Raw genomic sequence first — 24332 nt, 5'->3', positions numbered from 1 at the left:
AATAAAAAATTAAATTATATTAACACCTAATCAAAAACATTACAAATTACTTTATCCTCTAACGTATATTCTATAAACGTTGCTTTTTTGCATTTCTGCTTGCATGTTTTTTGGAATAGTTTTCTTTTTCTCATTTATTGGGCAATTCTCTTTGTTCTTGATTTTTATTATTTGCAGCTCTTTTATTGTTCGTTTTCTTTTTTTCGATGTTCATTACTAGCTCTTGCTGCCATTATTCTATCGCAATCTAAAATTCGGCGTTGAAATTTTTTTGAAATTTGATTTTCTGCCTTCCCATTGTCACCAACTGCGCTGAGGAGCGAGTTAGCAGCACTGAGAATATCACGGGTGGTATGGAGAGAGAATGTGTGCAGTAGGAGTGGTGTGGCAGGGAGTGGTCAAGGTTGAATAACGTGGACACGCCGGAAAACTTTTTTTTAATATATTAGAGAGATTAAAATGCACCAGCAAGGCCTTTAGACCAGTTGCTCCTGCTTTATACATTATGAAGTCCTTTGAGTGGCTGGTATTAAAAAAGCTCTGACCCCAGGTTACAGACTATCTAGATCCTCTGTAGTTTGCTTACCAGGCACATATATTTGTAAGGGATGTTCTGATGTATTTGCTCCATAGACCCTGCTCCCATCTGGATAAAGCTGGCATCAGAGTCAGGATCATGTTCTTTGACTTCACCAGGGCGTTTAACAACATCCTGCGTCACAGACTTTGGTTGGGGAGAGCGAACGGCTGTGTATCTTGATGTCCCAACAGTCTCCAAAATCATGGAATGCCTGACCAACAGATAGCAACTTGTGTGGCTCAAATGCTGTGTGTCAGAGATGGTGGTGTGTAATACTGGGGCACCTTGGGGAACTGGCCGGTAACCCTGTATAATACCATCTCTAACCATCTACAGATGTTCTCCGATGAGGCTGCATTGATAATGGATATGAGTTAAAGTACAGGAGCCTGTTAAAGGGCTTTGTCTTATGGTGCAGGGAGGACCACCAGCAGATCACCATTGAAGAGACTAAAGAGTTGTTGGTGGAAATCTGGCAAGTAAGGGAGCCCCTGTGACCAGTTATCATCTATGGGGGCAAAGAGGAGGTGGTTCAGAGCTATAAGTACCTGGGAGTCCATACAAACTGCAAACTGGACCAGTCTGACAACACAATGGTACTGTATAAAAAGGAGCAGTCCATTGTAACCAGTGTATTGTTCTATGCAGTGGTCTCTTGGGGAAGCAATTTCAGTTCAAGCAATGCAAAACCAATAATACAAAACCGTCCAAATTTATATTTACAATATTCTTTTTTTTGTGAGTTAACATCAAACTTTGCTCCAACTTTGGGTGCCCTGTTATTTCCTTCTTGAATACTTTACTGAAGCGTTACCTGCTATTCCTGACTGGATTTAAGAAGAACTTGTGATGTTATATTTTCTTTTATGACATATGTGAATATTAACACTGTTCATGAAGCTAAGACTTCTCTGCAATTTTCCCTAAAGTTTAGCATGGTCACTCACTGTGTACGGACATCATGATTTGGAAATAAAATCAAGCATTGAATTTGCTGCTTTCTCTTTCCACCATGGTAAAGGACTGCTGCTGCAAGAACCACTGCTGTGTAATTCCACTTTGCTGCAGTCCACCATTATTTCTGAATCTGTATCAGTGAAAGGTGTATCAATATCTCGAGCACTCGTTCTCACTCCCCCTGGCTCATGACAGCTTCAGTAACTCATGTTTTAGTATATGAAGAGAACTGTTCCAGTGTGGCAAGGTTTTATTTGGGGGTCCTGAATGATATGAATACAAGTCTGGATGTAGTGATGCATCTAGGAAACAATGATGCAATTAGCCATACTCGCCTGGGAAAGTGACTCACTGAATTAAATGTGTGTGTCACAAAACACTTAAACTGTGGTCCCAGTTCACTTTCACATTCAGTGATGTCTATATTGTGCGCTGACAACTTTCAAATTAACATCATTATGCAGATGTTGAATTTCGGTTCTGTCAAGTGCAAGTGTGTAGTTTTTGAATCTGATTCTTGTCCTGGAGTGGTATCACATAGCTGAGTTGATCCAATAAGTTGATTCACATTCGCGCATGTGTGACAACACTTAAAACATAAAAAAAAATAGTGGGATTGACAAACTAGATTATACCATTCAGCTCCTCAAGCTCATTTCAGAATCAGAATTCACTTTGTTGAACTGGTAAAACTTATGTGTACTAGAAATTTGTCTTGATAATATTAATGCAACATACAATGGCGACGCAGAAGACAAAAAGATAAATATGAAAAGGTAGTAATATAAAATGATAAAATATGCAGTATACAAGAACAATAACAACACACAATATAGATAGATAGATAACAGGACCGGAGAAAGTACAGTCCCCTGCGGCGCTCCTGTGTTGCTGACCACAATGTCAGACCTGCTGTTCCCGAGACACACATACTAAGGTCTGTCTTTAAGATGCCATGCCACTAGGTATGAATCTGCTCCCATCTCTGTCAGCTTGTCCGTAAGGAGCAGAGGTTGGATGGTGTTGAAGGCGCTAGAGAAGTATAGAAACATAATTCTTACAACACCACTGCCTCTGTCCAAGTGGGAGAGGGATCGGTGTAGCATGTAGATGATGACATCCTCCGCTCCCACCTTCTCCTGGTATGCTAACTGCAGAGGGTCGAGGGCGTGTTGGACCTGTGGCCTCAGGTGGTGAAGCAGCAGCCGCTCCATGGTCTTCATCACATGTGACATCAGAGCGACAGGCCAGAAGTTGTTCAGCTCACTAGGACGTGATACCTTTGGGACTGGGGTGATACAAGATGTTTTCCAAAGCCTCGGGACTCTCCCCTGTTCCAGGCTCAGGTTGAAGATGCGCTGTAGAGGACTCCCCAGCTCCAGCGCACAGACCTTCAGCAGTCGTGGCGATACTCCATCTGGACCCGCTGCTTTGCTGGCATGAAGTCTCCTCAGCTCTCTGCTCACCTGCGCTGCTGTAATTGTGGGTGGGAGTAAACTCTCTCTTATGCTGGTATCAGCAGAAGGATGGGTGAAGGGTGCAGTACTCCAAGGTGAGAGTGGGTTAGGGTGGTCAAACCTGTTAAAGAAGTTGTTCATTTGGTTTGCTCTCTTCACGTCTCTCTCGAAGGTGGCACCCTGCTTCGAGCTGCAGCCAGCGATGATCTTCATCCCATCCCACACTTCCTTCATGATGTTATTCTGCAAATTCTGCTCCAGCTTTCTCCTGTACTGCTTCTTCACCGCCCTGAGCTGGACTCTGAGTTCCTTCTGCACGCGCTTGAGCTCATGCTGATCACCGCCTATAAAAGCCCTTTTCTTCTGGTTTAAAAGGCCCTTGATGTCACTTGTAATCCATGGCTTGTTGTTAGCATAGTGTTGTACAGTTCTTACTGGAACTACAATGTCCATACAGAAGTTAATGTAGTCAGTAGTGCAGTCAACAACCTCCTCAATGTTCTCACTATGTGATCCCCGCAGGATATCCCAGTACGTAGTTCCAAAGCAGTCTCTCAGTCTGCCTCAGGGGACCACTTCCTGAATGAGCGTGTGGTTGTTGGTAGGACCCTCACTCTTGGTTTGTAGTGAGGCTGGAGCAGAACCAGGTTATGATCTGCTTTCCCAAGCAAAGGCAGCGGGGTGGCGCTGTATGCGTCTTTAATGTTTAAACGTATAAAAAGTATAAAGAGGTGTAATAGGATTAAAAAGTTGAGGTAGTCTAGTGTGCAGATAGACATACAGTAGACATTGAGTAGACATTCAGACCTGATTAGCCAAAATAACTGCACATAGAAAAAACTGTTTAAGTGACGTGTTGTTTCAGCAGTCACTGCATGAAGACGTTTGTTGGAGTGAAGTCTTTGGAATAGGGGATGCTTTGGTTGGTTTGGTCAGGTAATAACTAAGTCATTCACATATTTCATCCCGATACTTTGTAAAAGTTATCAAGTTTTAAGTTTCAGCTTCATGAGTCAGATGCCCAGGTTTTGTATGTGCATTACGTTTTTCCACCACTTTTTACGTTTACTGCCCGTATCTTATGCAGTAGTCTTCCAACAATCCTTTCATTAAAGAATATTAAAAGCTTAAAATTCACCCTTATCTGTAGGAACATCTTTAAGAAGAGATGCCTTTGCATTTAACATGTTGCAGTCTGCATGTGGGTGGAAGGTGATATGAAACATAAATCCATCACAAGCAAATTTGTTTATGGGGAATCTTGATGTGAAATGTGAAAGTTGTTCTGCCACAATCCATGAGTGTTTCGAAATGACTACCTACATCAAGATTTTTGAGATAAAAAAAAAACAGCAAGCAGACTGACTATTTTAGAACACCTGCAAGAAAATCAAGGAATGTGGCTTCTTGGTAGACTGGGAAACACCACCTTCTTTAAGTAATGAAATCTTTATCTTAATAAAAAATGCCTAATTGTAGACATTCACATTCACATTATTTTTGGTCTGATATGTGAAATGTCGTTTTGTCTTACAAGGGTCACTATATATATAAAAAAAAAAAAAAAGCTCATCCCTTTCAGTAAGCACATTTATGACAGATGCGTGCATCACCTATGGGATATCTGGTTCGGTGACCTCAGAATCTCGTCTCTGCTATTTGCGGATGATGTGGTTCTGTTGGCTTCAACGGACAGTGACCTTCAGCTCTCACTGGAGCAGTTCGCAGCCGAGTGTGAAGTGGCACGGATGAGAGTCAGCACCTCTAAATCGGAGGCCATAGTTCTCAGCCGGAAAAGGGTGGAATGCTCTCTCCGGGTTGGGAACACATTACTGCCTTGAGTGGAGGAGTTCAAGTATCTCGGGGTCTTGTTCACAAGTGAGGGAAGAATGGAGCGGGAGGTCGACAGACGGATCGGTGCGGCATCTGCAGTAATGCAGGCTCTGCAACGGTCCGTCATGGTGAAGAGAGATCTGAGCCAAAAGGCGAGGCTGTCGATTTTACCAGTTGATCTACGTTCTTACCCTCACCTATGGACTTGGACTATGGCTGGACTTTCCCTTAGAGATATGGTGAGGAGTTCAGTTATCCGGGAGAGACTTGGAGTAGAGTCGCTGCTCCTCCGCATTGAGAGGAGTCAGTTGAGGTGGTTCGGGCATCTGGTCAGGATGCCCCCGGGACGCCTCCCTGGGGGGGGTGTTCCGTGCATGTCCTACTGGGAGAAGGCCACGGGGCAAACCCAGGACACGCTGGAGGGATTACATCTCCTGGCTGGCCTGGGAATGCCTCGGGGGTCCTCCAAAGAGGAGCTGGAGGAGGTGGCCGGGGAGAGGGAGGTCTGGGCATCCCTGCTTAGGCTGCTGCCCCCGTGACCCGACCTCGAATAAGCGGTGGATAATGGATGGACCTATGGGATATCAGCAAATCAGAGTTCCTGGGAATTTAATAATTCAGTGAAAACAAAATATGTCTGGACATATTTCAACATTACCTGAGCGCAGGTTAATTAGATACAGTAGCTGACTCGGTCTGCATTGTTCACTCTTTGGGGGGGAAAAAAAACAAAGTTTTTTTTGCATATATCTGAGTTTTATTTGGGTTAATCGGCCAAATTTGGCAAAGTGTTTTTTGTAGCGAATATGCTGTGTTTTTCTTTGTACTTTTTATTGCTGAGAACTGTACAACCAGCTGAGTATTAACTTGTGTATTTTATACGTTTAGTCTTAGTTTGGATCTTTTGTACTGACATTGGCCCCTTTTAGAGGACGACATCTGTCTGGCCTGTGGTTGTCTTCTTTTTTTTTTTTTTTTTTTTTTTTTTTTAAACACTTTTTAACTCTGACATTTATGACAAAATGCTTTTTTGGAACACCTTGGCTGTCACTGGCATGTCCTTATTCATTGTCTTTATGCCTTTCGATAATCTCCTAGTATAAATTTTTGATAGTTTTTGAAATTTATAATCTGGCTTTGCTGTTTGTCTTTATTCTTGTGTTGACTGCAATTTAATTTTAAAGTATGAATAAAACCTCTGTATCTGTTATTTACTGCTCTAGTTTGAGCATGACCCTCAGTTCACAAGATAAAAAAAATCTGATAATCAAAAAAAAACGCAGTCCTTAATTTTGTATCTTGTTATCCTTGCAGTTGACAATCGAACGCGGAAGAAAGTGGCCCGTAATAAGAACAAAAGGGATTTCTCTGCATTTAAACATGAGAGTGAATCTAAAGTGAAGATCTCCCCACAGCTACTGCTGGCTGCACATCGTTTCCTGGCAACTGGTAAGCTCTGCCCTTCTCTCTCCAGTTCTTCAGCTCAAAGTGTTCAGTCCTGGAAGTATTTCTGACTGTTTGATCTGTCTAACTTTCAGAGGTAAGCTTGTTCAGCCAAACTCAGATTTCGGAGAAGATCCTGTTGCGACTGCTCAAACACCCAGATGTCATTCAGGAACTGAAGTTTAATGAAGACAACAAGAAAAGCCAGGAACACTACTTGTATCAGCGCAACCGGCCAGTGGACTTCTTCATACTCATTCTGCAGGTGTGCTTTTCTCTGTCTTTGTGACATTGGCCCCTTTTCCATAATATTCTCTTAGTATATTAATGATCTACACCTTCTGAGCAGTGCCATGTGTTTTAATTGTGCTGGCACTCCTCTCAGGAGGCAGTTTCAGCATTGCCATCCCATTCTGTAGACTCCATTGGTTATTCTGATCCAGTAAGAGGTGTCCTATTCATTACTTTTGGTGTCCAATTATTTTTAAATTGGGAAATTTGTGATATTGTCCTATGTTCCTAGTTAACCATTTTTGATTTTTATTAAACTGTCTGACTTGGTTCAACATACTTGGGGAATCAGCATCTAAAAATATACAGTGACCGTGTTGACCAGAAAAGGCTTTACATTTATTATAGAATGAATCTTCATGTTACTTCTCTCAAACAATGCCTGGGGCCTACCCAGCACTGTTTTGTACCATGAATCTCTAACTCCTATGTGTGTCTGCCATTTGGCTGGTAGACAGTGCCATAACATTCAGCCTGATGATGTGTGTAAGGGCAGTTTAATGAAATGTTATCATGAAAGAGCAATGAAATCGTTTCTTAACAACTGGAGACTAAAGGCTACATCCACACTAGTACATTTTCATTTGAAAACATAAAGGTTAGTCTCCTTTTATGGCTTTTGTCCACACTACCCAAGCATTTTTAACTCTCAGAATGTAGAGTTTTGAAAATGCTCTCCAGAGTTGAATACTTCTGAAAATGCCAGCTTGGCACTGCAATTAAAAACACAAACCCTAATCACACTTTGGTTTGCTTGTAATTATTACCTAACCCATCTAAATTTTGTTTTTGTACAGTTTGAATGCTGCAAACATGCTCAAAAGGCAATCAAACCTGTCGCTGGTGGCATTTACCATCCTTTCAAGAATTCTTTTCTGCTGTTGTGGACATGCCCATTGTAGTTGAACATCTATATCATATGCATTTTTGGTCATTTTAATATGGGCAGAGAATTTCATAAAAGAAAACGCTAGTTTGGGCAGAGATTGTTTTTGTTAAAAAATGCCATTTTGTAATGAAAACATAGAAGGATTCTTTTGAAATTTTCAGTCTAGTCATTAAGCAGATTCGGAAATGGATGAATTGATGTATATGCACTGTCCTGTTGTAACGGCAGTTAGCGGCCTTTTCACGAGTGTGTAATCTTTTGCAGTAAATACCTGGGCCTGAGCAAGAACAAATTAGTCTCTCCTTTTAGGTGCATCCCAAGGTCAGCCACTGCAGGATTAAACAAATATGGAACCATTGACTATATCCTGGGGTATCTCCTTATATAATGTTACGTCAAGAGGTGCCTAACCATGGTGTGGCCACAAAAAATATAATGAAGGTGGTGACTTAGCAAATGTCTTTCTATGCAAAACAGTACCTTTCCCACCCAATTTAAAAAATTGTCATGAGAAGCCTTCAGTGTGTATCAGCTGTGTGTATTATAATCAGACAGCTCATCTACTGCACGGGGCTCTTACCTGATAGAGAATGAATGGCTCAGTGATCATCTCAGATTTGTTTTATTTTTATTTTTATTGCACTTCAGTTATTACAACTGAGCAATCATAAAGGTCAGCCAACTTTTGTTTTGTGCATCCCCGTGGCACAGAGCAAAATTTTCACACCAGCAAGTCCTCATGTAGTCAGTTTGGTCCTCTCTGGCACCATTTAGTTACCGTCCTTTCCTAGTTTGCACATCACCTCAAATTAGCATCGCAAAAAGTGACTTATATTCTGACCTTCAGCCATATTCAGTGATAACATTTATTAGCATTCCATTGGATGAGACATAAAACCAAGGTCCTGACTTTCTGTGGTCATAAAAGATCCCTGGGCATCCTTGGTAAAGAGCAGAGTGTATCTCAATGTCCAGGCTAAATTTCCTTCCATGTCCTAGTCATTCTGCCCTCTTAATCCTAACTTGTCTATCTCTCTCACTGCTTCACCGCCTGGTGAGCATAGTGGTGCAAAAATGGCTGCTGTTGCATCATCCAGGTGGATGCTTTAGTGATGATTGAAGTGCCCCCCAAACTCACTTTGGAAAAACTTATTCTTATTATTATATACCTGACATAATCCGATTCTGGGTCTTGGAGTGCCAGAGCCTATCTCAGTAATACTGGGCCCAAGGCTAAAATCAACCCTTGCTGAGTTAGTAGCCCATTTGATTTACACTCCTACCTACTGAGACTCAGCCAGTTTATAAATGCTTCGACAGCTGCTTCAAGATGTCCACTAGCCAGATGTTAATGTAGATGATTATAGAATATAAAAATCAGATTTTAAAGTTTAGAAAGAGGCGGATCGATATGTATATGTACTTATACTAAAAACACTATGTGATTGACTTCTCTCAAACAGAGTGTAATTGGGCAGTGGATTATGTGAAGCAAATAGCCATAATGCTAAAAGAAGGGTTAAAAAAAAATCACCTCTGACAGTAGGCATGGCTGTCAAAGGAGCAGCTGTGCAGTGTTAAATCCGACAGGTGTTCTGGATTATTTTTTCCATATTCAGAGCAGGATGTCAACACGACAGTAATGAGACGTTTTGAAGGTGCTAATATCTTTGTACTGAACAGTAAGTATAAATTTAAAGCTAACTTCCAGCTTTGATGAAGAAGACCATTTAAATTTAAATTTAGGTACACTATGAAAATAGAACAAGCATGTTTTTGTTATTAGCTGATATGGTACCAAGAGGATTTGGACTGCACCCATCGTTCATTATCTGCAGCCACCATCAAAAATGTATTATGTTTATGTGTATTTGCTTATGTATGATGCATAAATAAACCACAGCTTAAGAGTAAGATCATCAAGCAGGAAACATGGCTTAAATAAGCCGTGAGCGTCAAAAGGCATTAAGTTTCCATCTTGATTATCTATAATGACATCCAATTGTTCTTAATTTTTTATCATCACTTTGAAAGTATCAAAGAAAGTCTAAGTGAGAACAGATCAATTGTTTAAAGTTGTGTTTTGGTTGCCTTCTTAAAGTGCATCTGTGAATACAGTAGTGCAAAGGTGGAGGAAAGCTATTAAATATGAATAGTGGTGTTAAAAGAGACTGTAATTAAAAATTACAAAGAGAACAATGCTTACTTTGTTTAGCTAAGGGCATTTGTTTAAAGTGAATCAGAAAACCAGAAGTACGCTTTATAGTTTTTGTTTCTACTGTTACTACAGTTTGAACACTAGCAGTTGACATGTGTGACAGTTTAAGGGTCCCCGTGATCCCTTGAACCCTCAGACCAAACGTCAGACACCAGATAAAAATCCAAAATGTTATTTATTATAATAATAAATGTGCACAAAGCACCCTCCACTCCACTATACTCCAATAAATCAATAATCAATAATCAAATAAACAATCCTCCACTCCCAGACGCTTAGCCACCCTGCCTCCCAACTCAGCTAATCGTCTGGGATTTCCCATCGTCCTTTTATATTCCCTGACCCAGAAGTGGTTCCAACCCTACAGTCCATGTGATTCCTTATCACTTCCGGGTCAGATAAAAAGTCCTTTTCTTCATCCCAGAAGCACGTCATTTCCCTTGTCGCCTTGCCTACGACGTACTTCCGGGTTATAGGGAATGTAGAATTCCCTGATCCTCCCTACAGCGTCTCCTGGAGGTCCCCATGGTATCCAGCAGGGCTGGTTGTAAAAACTACAAGGTCCATGAGTGCCCTGCTGGAATTCGGGGAACCTCTATGCTGCTGGGAGGGCTCCATCTGGCGGCTTGGAGGTGTGGACCGGAATATATGGCTGGCCATCCCTCACACATGATAAGACTGAACTGATAGCTTTGACGTTTAGAGTCCAACCCACACAAATCTAGTAGATTATAAACTTTTTTTTGGTGTAGCCCTCTTCTTTGGGTGCAGGTGCAGAACACTATGAACAATTCTCAGTTAAAATACAAGTATAGATTATGCTAATTCATAATACCGAACCGGTACACACACAAATGCAGATTTGTTAAAACGCACAAAGAACAAGGTAGAAATTGATTAAAAATAAATCAAGAAAACCAATAATATCTGTCCATTAATTAACTGATGAACTCTGGCCAGCTGACAATAAATTGTAAAAGAGAAAGTCAGAAACAAAGTCACAGTCTTTGGGACCTCTGCCAACTGGCCGCCTACCCCATCCTGGGTTTTCAATGGTGGAGTCTGTGCTGCCCATCCAATTTGATGAGAGAATCTTTCTATCCAATGATTGCATTGTTCTTTATCTGAGATGATTGTCAGAATTTTAAAAGTTTTTTTTTTTTTACAAATATAATTGTATTATTGTACTATAAGCGAACCCCTAGGCATTTAATTCTCACCTCAACTGGTGAACATTTAAGATGATGTTACGTTACATGACTTCTAGCTGTTGGGTACACTGGACTTGCTAAATGCAGTTTCGCCAGACTGTTGATTTACATGACCAAATTTTGCTGGGCATGTCATATTTAGTGACTGATCTTCATGGGAGCTCACCATCAACTGCTTCCGACTCACTAACATTATGTAAATGAAGGCTGCAACTCACAATTTTCTGGAAAATCGTCTAATACAACATGACCTCAACTGGGAGCTTCAAGCACAATTTGCTTTTTGTGCAGATACTGTTTGTGTTGTGCTTGAGGAAAGATGTGGCTGTCCAATCTATTCTACCCAGCCAAATTCTTCCCTGAAAAGACCTTAAATAGCAACAATTTGCATCACATGCTTCTTCGGCACACCCCTAAGCAATATGTCTGAATTTGTGTTTCTCATAAACATCACAAACAGAAATAGACATGTATACTAATGTGGAAATGTTCAGATACAATAGCAGATCTGAAACAAAGTTTATAGAAGAGGCCATCCTATGCAACCTATGAGAGTAACCTTTCACAAACGAGATATTATTACATTATGACATTGGCTCAAGCATCATCCATTATTCAGTTATGCAACCTGTTTAATACTTTAATGTGTTGCAGTGGGCTATCATGGGTTCTTTGTGCATAAGGCAGGAGCCAGTTGTGACTGGGGTGCCTGCCCATTACAGGGTCATCTCACATTAACCCATGATGCGACTAGTCAGCTTCTTGATGCAGCCCTTTTAACTTGTAGTGACTCATAGCTACACTCAGTAGGCAGTTTATTTGGTACACCTATATAGTACCAGCTAAATCCCCTTTTGCCTCCACACCAGCCTCAATTCTTGGATACCTAGATTTAACAAGTTGCTGGAACCATTTCTTAAGGATTTTTAGTCCATGTTATCTAAGCAGGATCACACAGTTTCTGCATGTTTTTCACCTATAGTACATTGTCATGCTGTAGCCCTCCTGTTCCTCCTCATCCCAAATTGGATTGAGGTCTGGAGACCATGCCAGTCATTGGAGTAAACTAAAACACTTATGTTTGAGGACCTGGGTAGATTTAATTCATGTTTTGGGATATGTCGCATTACCGTTGTGGAAGTATCATTTAGAAAAAGAATAGACCGAGAACATATATAGGTATGCACCTGACCAGCAACAATGCCTACATTTGCTATGACTCTCCAATGCTTCTCAGCTGGTATTCACACAACTAATTGTACCACTGACACAAGACAGAATGGATTTATAGATTCATTAATTCAGGATTTGGTATACAGCTGTGGGCAAAATGACATAATATTAATTTTCATAAAGTTTACTGCCTAAGTATCTTAGATCTTTTTGTCAGATTTGTCTATGGTATACTAAAGTCTAATTACAAGCATTTCATAAGTTTCAAAGGCTTTTATTGATAATTACATTACGTTTATGCAAAGACCTAATATTTGCAGTGTTTGCCCTTCTTTTTCAAGACCTCTGCAGTTCGCTCTGGCATGCTGTCAGTCAACTTCTGTATAATCAATGCTTGGAGCTTGTCAGAATTTGTGGATTTTTGTTTGTCCATCCGCCTCCTGAGGATTGACCACAAGTTCTCAATGGGATTAAGGTCTGGGGAGTTTCCTGGCCATGGATGCAAAATTTTGAAGTTTTGTTCCCTGAGCCACTTGTTATCACTTTTGCCTTAAGGCACGGTGCTCCATCATGCTGGAAGAGGCATTGTGCATCACCAAACTGTTCTTGGATGGTTGGGAGAAGTTGCATCTCGAAGGATGTTTTGGTCCCATCCTTTATTCAAATCTTTGAAACTTATGAAATGTTTGTAATTATATTTCAGTATACCATACAAAAACCTGAGAAAAAAATCTAAAAACATGGAAGCGGCAAACTTTGTGAAAATTAATATTTGTGTCATTCTCAAAACCTTTGGCCACAGCTGTATACCAAATCCTGACACTGCCACCTGTATGCCACATCAAAAAAATCAAGATTTTTGGCAACATTTTTCCCAATATCAGTCAGTCACTTTTAAGTATCACATTCCCACTTTAGACTCATTTGCCATCCTTTACCTAAGGAGAAGCCAACAACATGGTCTTCTGCTGCTGTAACCTATCCCCACATTATATGTTAAAAGATAATCCTTTTGCACACTGCTATTGTAAAGAGCTGCTGTAAGGTTGTACTGCATTTTATTTTTGGTTTAGTGTGGTCATTCTCCTCTGACATCTCTTGTTTTTACTTCCACAAGTGACATTCAGTGGCTACTGTATATCTCATCATTGCCTGTAAACTGAAGACTATTTGGTGTGAAAATGTCAGAAGGGCAGCTGTTTCTGATATATTGGAGTCATCTTGTTTGACACCAACAACCACACCACAGTTTAAATGGCCAAGATCACACCATTCTGATGTTTGTAAAAACATCTAAACCCCTTGACCAATTTCTGTTTGCTGTATGGACTAAATGGCAGCTTCATGATTGGCTCTTTAGAGAAGCGGGTTGTTTACTGTAATATGTAGATGGTCCTAATAAAGTGGCCACTGAGTGTATATGAGGGACGTAGAAATCACAATGAGATGGATCAGTGACTAATAAAGACACCACACTTAATCCCAGTAGGGGAAAAGGGTCTTTGCATTGTGATAAAAATGAGTTGGGGCAGCCACCCGTATAGTTAGCAAGATGTGCTTAGGTCAGAGTCCAGAACAGAACTGCCTGTATGGAGACAAGATGGCAGTTTTAACAGCCTGTAAAGGAGATGACGTCGTCGGTTCAGGAACTAGGAGTGGCTTCCTCGTGCCTGGAAGTGACATCATCCTTGGGGCCGGCAACAGGCGGGATTTCCTGGAAAAGGTCTGCAAGGGACTGAGAGAGAGAGTCAGTACACTCTGCCGCTCCCCGGCCTGGCGTAGAATTACTAGTGTTTAGGCCCTTCAGCTGTTTACCAGGTGCACGTGTGTGACAGCATATACTGTCTGATTGTTATGAACGTGGTTGAGATTTTCCTTCCATACTTTTATTCATTTTCTAATCTAATTTTTGTTATGAAGTGTCTTTTATTTAATTTTGTTTGTGTACCTCATTGTTTTTTCATGAGTTTGAACACTCCTTTTGCTTTTTTTTTTAATCCTGATTCACATTTCAACATATGTTTTGTAATCAGAATTTTAATTTTGGTTTTACTTTATTTTGGCCATTTTTGGTTACTTACATCATGACTATTTTTGCCATGCCATCATTGGGACAGCTTGCATTATCGAGGGGATGTCCTCAGAGATTGTGAGCTAACTGGTTAAAATCTTGCTTTTCCTCATCCAAGTTTGTGGATTCAGCACACCCTTTTCTCAGTTGTTTGTGTGCCTCTAAAATCCATTTTGAAATAGCCTTTTTCTTGGTTTCAGCTTGTATTTGACATTTTGACTTTAGACTTGGCATTGGTAACAGTATGGTAAATCTCCTGTTTTCTACGGTTTTTTTTTTTTAATTTTTGACTGCGTCTTTCTCCTAGTTATTTTTTAAAAATATTCTTGCGTGGGCTTCTAGTGTAACCATTTCTGGGCTGAACAGAGTTGCTGTATATTCCGGTAGAAGAAGGTGTGAAACAACCTTGCACAGGTCACTGTCCATTGCAGGGCACACAGACACACACACATTTACTCATATTTGGGCAATTTACAGTTAATTTATAGCTAGTCTTGCTTGTCTTTATAATGTTGGTTGAAACTGGCACACCTAGAAGAAGATAATGTACATATGATAACATGGAAAGTCCAGCTACTACTGTAACAAATAAAAAGACAAGTGTCAAACCAAGTGCTTTTTTCTGCACTTTTTCTGACTACAACTGTAATGAAATGAGCTGTTCCATATGTTCATTCCAATATAAAATTTATGATCGAGTGTTTTGTGATTTAAAGGACAATTCAGGGCACTCTAATGCATTAGCTGCAGCACAGAATCATGGAGATGTGCAGTTAGTGAATATACTAAAATGGTATGCTCAAGTTATATCATTGAGTAAATTATTACAGACAAGGCCAAGATAATTCTGGATGACAAGTGGAAAAGATGTAGGCAATAGCAAACATTTGATCACTAATATACCTTGAAAACAACACCAAAAAAAAACTTTTTGTAGGAATTCCAAAATAACAATTTGAATTTCACTTGAGAAGAGCGATTTCACAAATGCAACCTTAAAATGGTGGTGGTGGGGTGGTATATAGTGAAGTGTCATTGGGTGGTGACATTTGAAATATCAGCTAATATGAACTGTCCATTAAAATGTACTCTTCTCTAAATAATATTTCTTGTATGTACCAGGGCTGAGACAATGATAGATGACATTGTCGATTGGCAGGCCATATTGTAGATGTAAAAAAAAAAATAAAAATTGTTGATGGACTCCAAACATTTGCAGTAATTTCCTCAAAATGCCAAATTGCAGCCATCACATTTTTTTTCTATCTTGTACGCCTCAGAAGAAAGCTGTGAAGCACTCATAAGGCGTTTTCACACTCGGGCCATTTACATTGTTCTTTTATTAGGCAGAAACATTTTTTTCCAGGGAAAAAATATCATGTAGGGTCAACAATAATTGTGTTTGCTCACCATTCGATTTTCTGTAATTATTTGGTTTATTTACCAAACACAGCTGTGTGAGCAAAATGTCTATTATTGAACAAGTGGAAAGCTACTCAAAAATTATGCGCTACTACACTTGGCACAAAAGGGACATGTTTGAAATAGCAAATGTACAACTTCAACGCAGCTCTGCAGACGGCATGTGCTTCAGTTTTATAAGTTGACATAGCAGGTCAATTTAATTTAACTGCATGATTTTCTACATCTCCTTTCCAGGAGCCACCATATGAACGTAACCTCAATGAAGTCTCAAGTCACATGTTTAGTGTTTGAACTCTTGTATGTATTTTTTTATTTTTATGTTTTTGTTGTTTTTAAATGCTTCTTGTTAATGTGCAACACATTATGCTGTGAATGATATTCATTATTATCGACAACAGATGTTTAGCGTGACTACCAGATCATGCACAATTTCATCCATAACGTCCAGTATTTCATATAGTTAGAATGGAACCGTGCCAGATCATAGCCATAGTTCCAGGGTTCTCTGGATACCACACTGAGACTGCCCTTTCCGAAGTGTCACCGTATGGTTGTTTTGGTATGTTCACATCTACCAAAATTATCCAGACTGTTGTGGAAATTGCACCAAACTGGTCCAAATGAACTAGGCATGAAAACTGCTATATGCACAGCAGGAGACATTAGAATTAAAGACCCCTCACACCGGTGTAGATACTCTACATGGTGTGTGGGTAAAGCAGCTCCACCATCTCTCCACCATCCCCCAAACACAGGCAATGGTACCTTACATTGTTGATGCTTTGAATTCACCTTTTAAGACATTGCTCCAAGCTGTATTTGTATAATGATACAGAAATAAACTGCACAACAGCAAATATAAATCTGACAGTGACTTTTTTATAAACTTATTTGGAAAAGAATGTTGTTAGAAAAGCATCCTTAACACATTGACTACTAAATACAAGGTAACTTGTAGTCAATCTGTAGACCGAACCACCAAATGGTCTTGGTGGCTATAGCACCAAATACAAGCATATTTGTGGGTAACACATGTAAATAAAGGATGTTTGAAATAAGAATGCAAAATTAACGTGGTGTCACAGAACAGAATATTTCATTTTAGTATTGTTTTTTTCTTATTAGCCATATTTGGATAAAATTTATTTAACACAAAAATAACTTACATATGTAGAACCACAACCATCTAAATACCTCTCATTGATTAGTGTCTTACCACTTTGAAGGTGCATGGCATGGTGGCACAGTGGTAGTGCTGCTGCCTTGCAGTAAGGAGACTATTGTTTGTGTCCCAGGTCCTTTCTGCATGAAGTCTGCATTTTCTCTCCTTGTCTACGTGGGTTTCCTCCCGGTGTTTCAGTTTCTTCCCACTGTCCAAAGACATGCAGTTTAAGTAAATTGACAATGCTGTGTTTGGTATGTGAGTGTGCGTCTGCCCTGCAATGTCCAGTGTTTGTTCGTGCCTTGTGCCCTATGCTAGCTGGGATGAGCTCCAGCACTCCCAGCGACCCTGGTCTGGATTGAGCAGGTTAGAACGTGACTTGACCACTATGAAGTTTAAAAGGAAACTGCAACATTCAATTACAATGAATTGTGCAAGACCTAATTTGTTAGACCGAGCTGAGTTATTGCATAGCTGGCATGCACAAAGCCATTATCATGTAGATGGCATTCACAAAGAATTTTCTGTTCCATCTGCCAGCTACAAGGTACTTGAAAAAGATTTTAAAAAATACATGTTTATCATGAGCTTTGCTCTATAACAAAGTGCATGTTAGTGTATTAAAGCAGCAGCCTGATTTTACATAAGTGTCAGGAAGAAATACACCTATTTTCACTTTGGCAGTCAACATGTTAAAGAGATTTTGTAAATCATATGTTGTAAATGGAAGTGTTCTGAATCATCTCAATATGTGGCACTGATACAATGACGCTTGATTTTTGTTATGTTTTCATGCCACAATGAAGTACACAAATAGGTGCAGGTGTTGAAAAACCACAAGCCAGACCAGCACTTCTCTAACTTATCTGGCTCCCCATAGAAGGCCTCACCACGGGCTGCCTAACCCGAATTTCAACAGGCAGGTTTTGGCCTTCACATGCCCAATATAGGGCACAAGTAGGGAATCCATTCCCAGGCTCCTGATTACCAGGGGCCCAGGATTTCCCGGATGTTTCCCATTCCCGGGAATGAAACTGCTGGAATTCCTGGCTGAACGGGAACGGCCAAGCTCACATATGTAGCATGTAAAAGTGTAAAAATCGATCAAGAAATAACAGAGTTATTGTTGAAAGTAATTAAGGTGGCGCCATTGCTGCAGCTTGCACTTCATCAGACAACAGCTTTGAACAGCAACTTGAAATTACATCCGCATTATCTGTGCCAAGAAACTTGCCATCACAGAATGATGACAAGAAACTGGATGCATCAGTAAAAGCTGAAACGGTGGTGTTTCAAAGCAACAGCAAGCGCGGGCGTTGTTTAGAACAAGTGTATCAGTATCTGATGACTGTGCCGCCTACTTCAGTGGAGGCAGAGCGTGCTTTCTCAGCGGCTGGTGTACTCTGCACGAAGGTGCGCTCTCGCCTGGACGACCGCACGCTCGACACGTTGTGCTTTCTACGCTCTTATTACCGCAACTAACTAGATACATGTACAGATATGATGGCATGAACTACTTGTAGTTAAGGTTAGTCTTTTACTGCTGTCAACATATTGCAGTAGTTTTATTAAAAATAAGTGTCGGTCACTCTAAAACCATTCACATGTGAGATGCCCATGCACTGTGTCATTCCTGGGATTCCCGGCAATGACATGTGGGATTCCCGAATTCCTGGGAATCGATAAACACGTCTGGGAATGGATTCCCTAGGCACAAGCTTTTAAAGTTCAAAATGACTCAAAAATAATATTAAGATAGGCAGGAGAAAAAATGTTAAATCTCAGGTTCACAATAACAGAATAAAGTTCCTTTATAAATAAAAATTCATGTTAAAGAAAAACAAGGCCAAGCAGGAGAAAGATAGGAATAATAGGTTTTGCCCTAAATGGCAAAGCCTAAAGGCAGTCAAAACAAAGACCACAAATTCAATAACAGTGCCTTGCAAGAGTGCAGGGATCAAATTACAGGAAATCCACAAAGAAGTATCAATCACAATTACAATGCTGAAGCTTCACTGCAAACTGATTAAACTTCACTATAAACTGAAGCTTCTCCTCTTATACAACTGGGCTACCCCACCCCACAGCTGAGTTATTAGGTGGCCGCCTCGTTGGCCTCCACTTTAACCTCCTTGGTGTTAACACTGAGCACGACTTGAGGTCGGAGTTCTGTATAATTAAGGCTAAGCCCGAGTCAGGCTTGGGGTGGTGTGTAATGATCTGCTGTACAGCTTTAGCCCGAATAACTGTTGGGACAGTGTTCTACTGCCATCATGAATATTTCTATGCAATTTGCCATTCGAAGGTAACTTATCAATAGTCATGAGTGTTTGTTGCCTTCAACTGGAACACAATGGTGTGTAAATGAGAAGCTGCAAAGCCAGTTTTAGAACAAACTGTTACTGAACTGTTGAATCAAGCGATAGAGATAACAATGTGAATTGGTCGTCAGACTTATAGTGAAACTGATGAATACGGCTCAGTATGACCAAACCGTATGCCTAAAGGTTCACCAAAGTAGGAGCATGGTTCAACAGGTAAATTATTGCAATCAAGTGGAGGATGAGAAAGGCATTAGTCCTGTAAGCAAATCAAAAATAATAAACACAATATTGAAAAAAACCTAATATGACATGCATACAAAGACAAATACAAAATATTCGAAAGAGAACAAAAATATTACAAACTTTACTTGGGCCAGAGACAAAATCTTGTCTTAGCCATAGCAAACTTTTGTTAGCATTATTGATTTGAATCTGTATTTATATTATAATTGCTAAACAGAAAATATCAAGTACATTTAGTATTTACATATTCACTATAATAAAAGAATAAGTGTCTGTGTGTCTATCTCAATGCTATGTCTCTGTCATTCCAAAAGATGGCTCATCACAAATAGCATTTGTCATTTTAACAGTTGGGCGGCACGGTGGCGCAGTGGTAGCACTGCTACCTCGCATTTGTCATTTTAACAGTTGGGCGGCACGGTGGCGCAGTCATAGCACTGCTGCCTCGCAGTTAGGAGACCCGGGTTCGCTTCCCGGGTCCTCCCTGCGTGGAGTTTGCATGTTCTCCCCGTGTCTGCGTGGGTTTCCTCCGGGCGCTCCGGTTTCCTCCCACAGTCCAAAGACATGCAGGTTAGGTGGATTGGCGATTCTAAATTGTCCCTAGTGTGTGTTTGGTGTGTGGGTGTGTTTGTGTGTGTCCTGCAGTGGGTTGGCACCCTGCCCGGGATTGGTTCCTGCCTTGTGCCCTGTGTTGGCTGGGATTGGCTCCAGCAGACCCCCGTGACCCTGTGTTTGGATTCAGCGGGTTGGAAAATGGAGGGATTTTAACAGTTGGCTCATTACATACATTGACACTGTTTTTATGAATCCCATACTAAATGGCGTACGACATAGACGTGCATGGAATCACGGTGGACTGTAGACGTTAACGCTGAGGTCTACAAGGATTGCTTCAATTTGAACCCATTTTAGTGGTTCAGCTAGTGGTAAGATAAACTGGCTAACCCATGATGGTCATATCATTCTTTGAAAAGCCTAGCCTGAAATATTCCCCCAAACCTATCAAATCACCCCATTTGCAGACAGAATGAGAAAATCCTTAGTTTATCAAAAATGACACAGCAGTTGTTTCCGTATTTTAATGAGTAGATAATGAATCAGCAATATTATTATACTTTATAGTGTTGCTTCTTAGCTAGAACTTGTCTCGTGAAAGTGCTGTTGCTGCCGACACATTCATGCACTGCACATTTGCAAGAAGATGCACATTTTGCTTATTTTTTCTTCAGAGATGGGCATCCCATTACAGAAAAACATAAACCTCACTTGAGGTTCAAAGCTTGCCTCAGTTTTGTGTGCATGTGTCAGCTCAAACAAATAAGGTGTATCATATATCCATTGTGACACTTAAGAAAGCAATTTGAATAAGAATTTGAAGTGGCTACTGTGTTCACTCCTGTTGTCGGTGGTATTAGAGGGCATGTTATGATCACTTTGCCATGCATAGCAGTGAGAGCTTTGTGGTAAACTGCCCCAAATGCCTGACATTTCTACACAGTGCAAATGCCTATAGGAAAGAAAGTTGTTTATAGACTCTTAAGAGCTTCTTCATGATTTCCCTTGATTGTTCAGTGATGTGCTGTGCTGTGTGCTGCCTGAGGGTTTCAGTTGCTATTGAAGTCTTCTTTGGTCAGTTAATATCTGTCGTTGCTTGCTGACTTCTTGTTATGCAAGTCTGGTAACTTCCAACCACAGCAGCACATTATAAGACTAATCCTCAGGTTTATGCAGAGACAGAAATTGGAGATAGAAGACCTGTGGTTAAAGAGATTAGCTGGCAGGAGACGAACCTTCTGTAGCTTTGGCAAGGTCATCAGACATGGCCTGAAGCCGAGAATACCAACTAGGGAATGAAAGTAGTGCCTGCTGTAGATAAGCACCTACAGTTGCTTGGACTCAACTTATTTTTCCTTTTTGTGTATGACATGAGAGCTTCAGTTCATGACTCTGAGCACTTGCCATCTTCAGTGCTATTTCAGTTTCAAGGATTTTATAAGGAAGCCATGTGCCTTTCACTGTACACAATGAGGGAGTCTCCTCAATATACAAGGACTTAAGATTCAAATTTCCGAGAATACCATTCAGCGTGCCTTTTTTACCTGTTGCAGGGCATGCTGGGTTACTTGTAGTGTTTCCAGCTTAGAATAATGCTAGTCATGACTTTTTTTGCCATTATATTTTAGCTACCAGTTACCATGTATACATTTTTGCTTACCTTCAACAGGACCATGCTCATCTAAAAGATGATCCTAGATGATCCTAGGCACATTCCCTCATTCATTTTTATTGTGTTTCAGGTACATTTACATGTAATACGAAAAGCACCCTCTGAGATAGCCATGTCTGTCTGTCTGTCCGCATAAAACAACTGTTTCTAGTGAACACACACTTATTCTAAAGAGATGTTTGTTGGGACAGTTCAGTTTTTGATGAGATATGTTGAATACAGCATGCTGTACACATTTTTGAAAGTACAAAATCTCCAAATTAGGAAACATCAGTGAATTTGTGAACTCGTCTGTTTTAAAACCGAGCAACTTACTGTGGCCCTTTAACTACAAATTAGTTTACTCTTTTAACTTTACCTTAAGAGAGGTCACTAATTTTATATTTTTGTATATTTTCTTTAACTCGTTCGTAAGCTGCTCCTGATGCCAAAATAATGAATAACCGGCATGTGTGCTGAAACCAGTAGACCTCGCTGCAGGACACAGGATGGGGTGGGGTGGCATAACTGAGTATTAGGAAGGCACAACATTAAATGTGTGATTAATTCTTTATTTAACTAATAATGATATTCTGTATTTATTCAATACAATAGTAATGATATTGCTTATTTATTCATCAACCAGTAACGGCGTACTGCACGATAACGTGCAGTGAATACACTTGATTTGACCTTACCCCGCGCCCGTACGCATCTGCTGCATGGCCTGCCTGCTGCCAAGAGTTGATTCTACAATGAAATAAAATAAAATTAATATAAAGCTGTATTGCAGAGTTTCAGCGTAGTATATGTGTACCAAATTTCAGGCTACACCTTCATGGGTTGATCTTTGACCTTGGAGGTCAATCATCACCCCAAAAGTGGACAGTAGAGGTCACATAGTATATGCGTACCAAATATCAGGTAAAAAAGGTCAAACGGTTTGCGAGCTACAGGTGATTTAGAATCTTGGACAGACAAATGGATAGCCATGGTACCATTTTATATAAGAAGATGTCCCTTACTGTACCAGAATGCAGTGGTAGGTCTCGTTATAACAGAACAGCCTGACTTCTGCCGCTGCCCCATCCCGTTCATCGCTGTGGCTGCGCAGCATCTTGTGTAAACCTCAGATGCAGTTGCTGACTCTTCCCGCTCCTTGAAATTGAAGCGAGAAGTGACATGATGTTTATGTTCATAAAAGGAAAAAATACAAGTAGCTTAACTAATGTAGAAATATATAAAAGATGGCTCAGCAAAACTTTATGTGACAGTGATTAATCGTGCGCTCAGTATTTCTATTACACTAAAAACAACCTCATGGCTGCATTATCCAAAGATTATAATGATTCAATATTTCTCTGATACTGTTGTTCATCGTCAAAGTGCCACACTGATCTGCTGTCTGTCCTGTTCAAATGCAGCTTGTCACTTCAGCACATATTTCAAATCTCCATTGGGTGGTACTTTTAAATTTTTTAAGCAAAACAATTTCTACTCCAGTTAACCACAGACTAAACCGATAGTTCAATTGTAACATGGACTTTTTATCACTTCGAGTTTGAATCTCTAAACGTTTATATAAGCAGTTTCAGCCTCATGATATTGTAATGTGGTATTTAAAAACCTATTTTTGTACCCTACTAATACACATAATTGCATTCTGTTCTTGGTCTTATTTTTGAATATGATTTGATTTTACAAAAATATGTACTAAAAAGAATTGCGATAATACATTCTTAGATGAAATTACTAGAAAACTGAAAAATGCTCCAGTTTTCATACTAGCTAACAAATTTTATGAGTGCACCTGAATATCACACGACGTGTATCATTTTTCTTACTTGTTATTAATTGTCATCACCAAAATAATAATAATAATAATACATTTTATTTATATAGCGCCTTTCCCATGCTCAAGGCACCAAAAAACTTGTGAGTGAGCAGATTAGAATGTGTGGGGTGGGGGTTGATTTGAACTTAGTTTTGTTAAGTTTGACTTGCTTGTATGGAATGGTACTTGCATTTAATAAATTCAATAAAATGTTAAAAAAGAAAAAAATAATGTTTTATCTCCAACCTGTAATCTAAATTAATGGAGACATCTAGAAGTTTCTGGATTTTATTCCGGTTTACATCTTCTATTAATTTCATTTCTCAATGAAGCAGGCAGTGTGACATAGTGGTTATGGCTGTGGACTTCAAAACTTGATGTTGTGGGTTCAAATCTTGTTATTGACACTGTGTGTCCATGTGGTACAGTGAATTAAGGGTCCATGACTGTGCAGTGTTTTTAAATGAGAACAATGCAGCTCAGGCTTGTGGGTGTGGGTGCATGCTGCTGGAAGCTGTGCGGCAGTCAGTGGGGGCAACAATCTGACTGCTTGTTAACGTGCAGGCGTGATGAGCTCAGCTGTTCCTTATTGACACTCTGTGGGTCGTAGCAGCGAAAAAGAGGGAAGATCGGTCAGTCGGTCCATCTAGTTAAGTGTGAGGACTTACCTGGAGTGCAGCAAGAGCAGGTTTGGTCTTGCTAATTGTTACAAGATGAAATTGGACTAAAGGCTGGGATTGGGTTGCTGTAGGAGCAAGTAGGGAGTCTGCTGCAGATTCTTTAAAGAGCAGAACAAGATGAGGTGTTGCTGCTAGAATCCGTGGCATACTCTATGGGTATTGGAGGAGGTGGTAGAGATGGACGAAGGGGGAAATGAGGTGGTGCGGCAATAGAGTGTTCGAGTCAGAAAGAAAGAAGTTGCTGGGGTCTTTGCTAGGGAGTGACATTACGGCAAAGGGGTGCATGGCTGAGGAGGATTGGTGAGGACTTTCCTGGGTTTCCCATTCATGGTTAG

The 24332-nt window shown here is 40.2% G+C and overlaps 1 protein-coding gene across 2 annotated transcripts in view; it reads left to right on the top strand.

Moving 5' to 3' along the window:
- Nucleotides 1-24332, top strand: part of LOC114648552 (metal transporter CNNM4-like) — a 125088-nt gene that overhangs the window by 36904 nt on the left and 63852 nt on the right. For both annotated transcript variants that reach the window (XM_051936294.1, XM_028797647.2), the window contains exons 3-4: nucleotides 6142-6276; nucleotides 6366-6535. In XM_051936294.1, coding sequence (XP_051792254.1) covers nucleotides 6142-6276; nucleotides 6366-6535 — 305 coding nt within the window. The remainder of the gene's footprint in view (nucleotides 1-6141; nucleotides 6277-6365; nucleotides 6536-24332) is intronic.

This window comes from Erpetoichthys calabaricus, chromosome 1, assembly GCF_900747795.2.
Source record: "Erpetoichthys calabaricus chromosome 1, fErpCal1.3, whole genome shotgun sequence".
NCBI lineage: Eukaryota > Metazoa > Chordata > Cladistia > Polypteriformes > Polypteridae > Erpetoichthys > Erpetoichthys calabaricus.
Note: the sequence above shows the minus strand (reverse complement) of the source record. Positions and strands in the feature narration are given on the sequence as shown.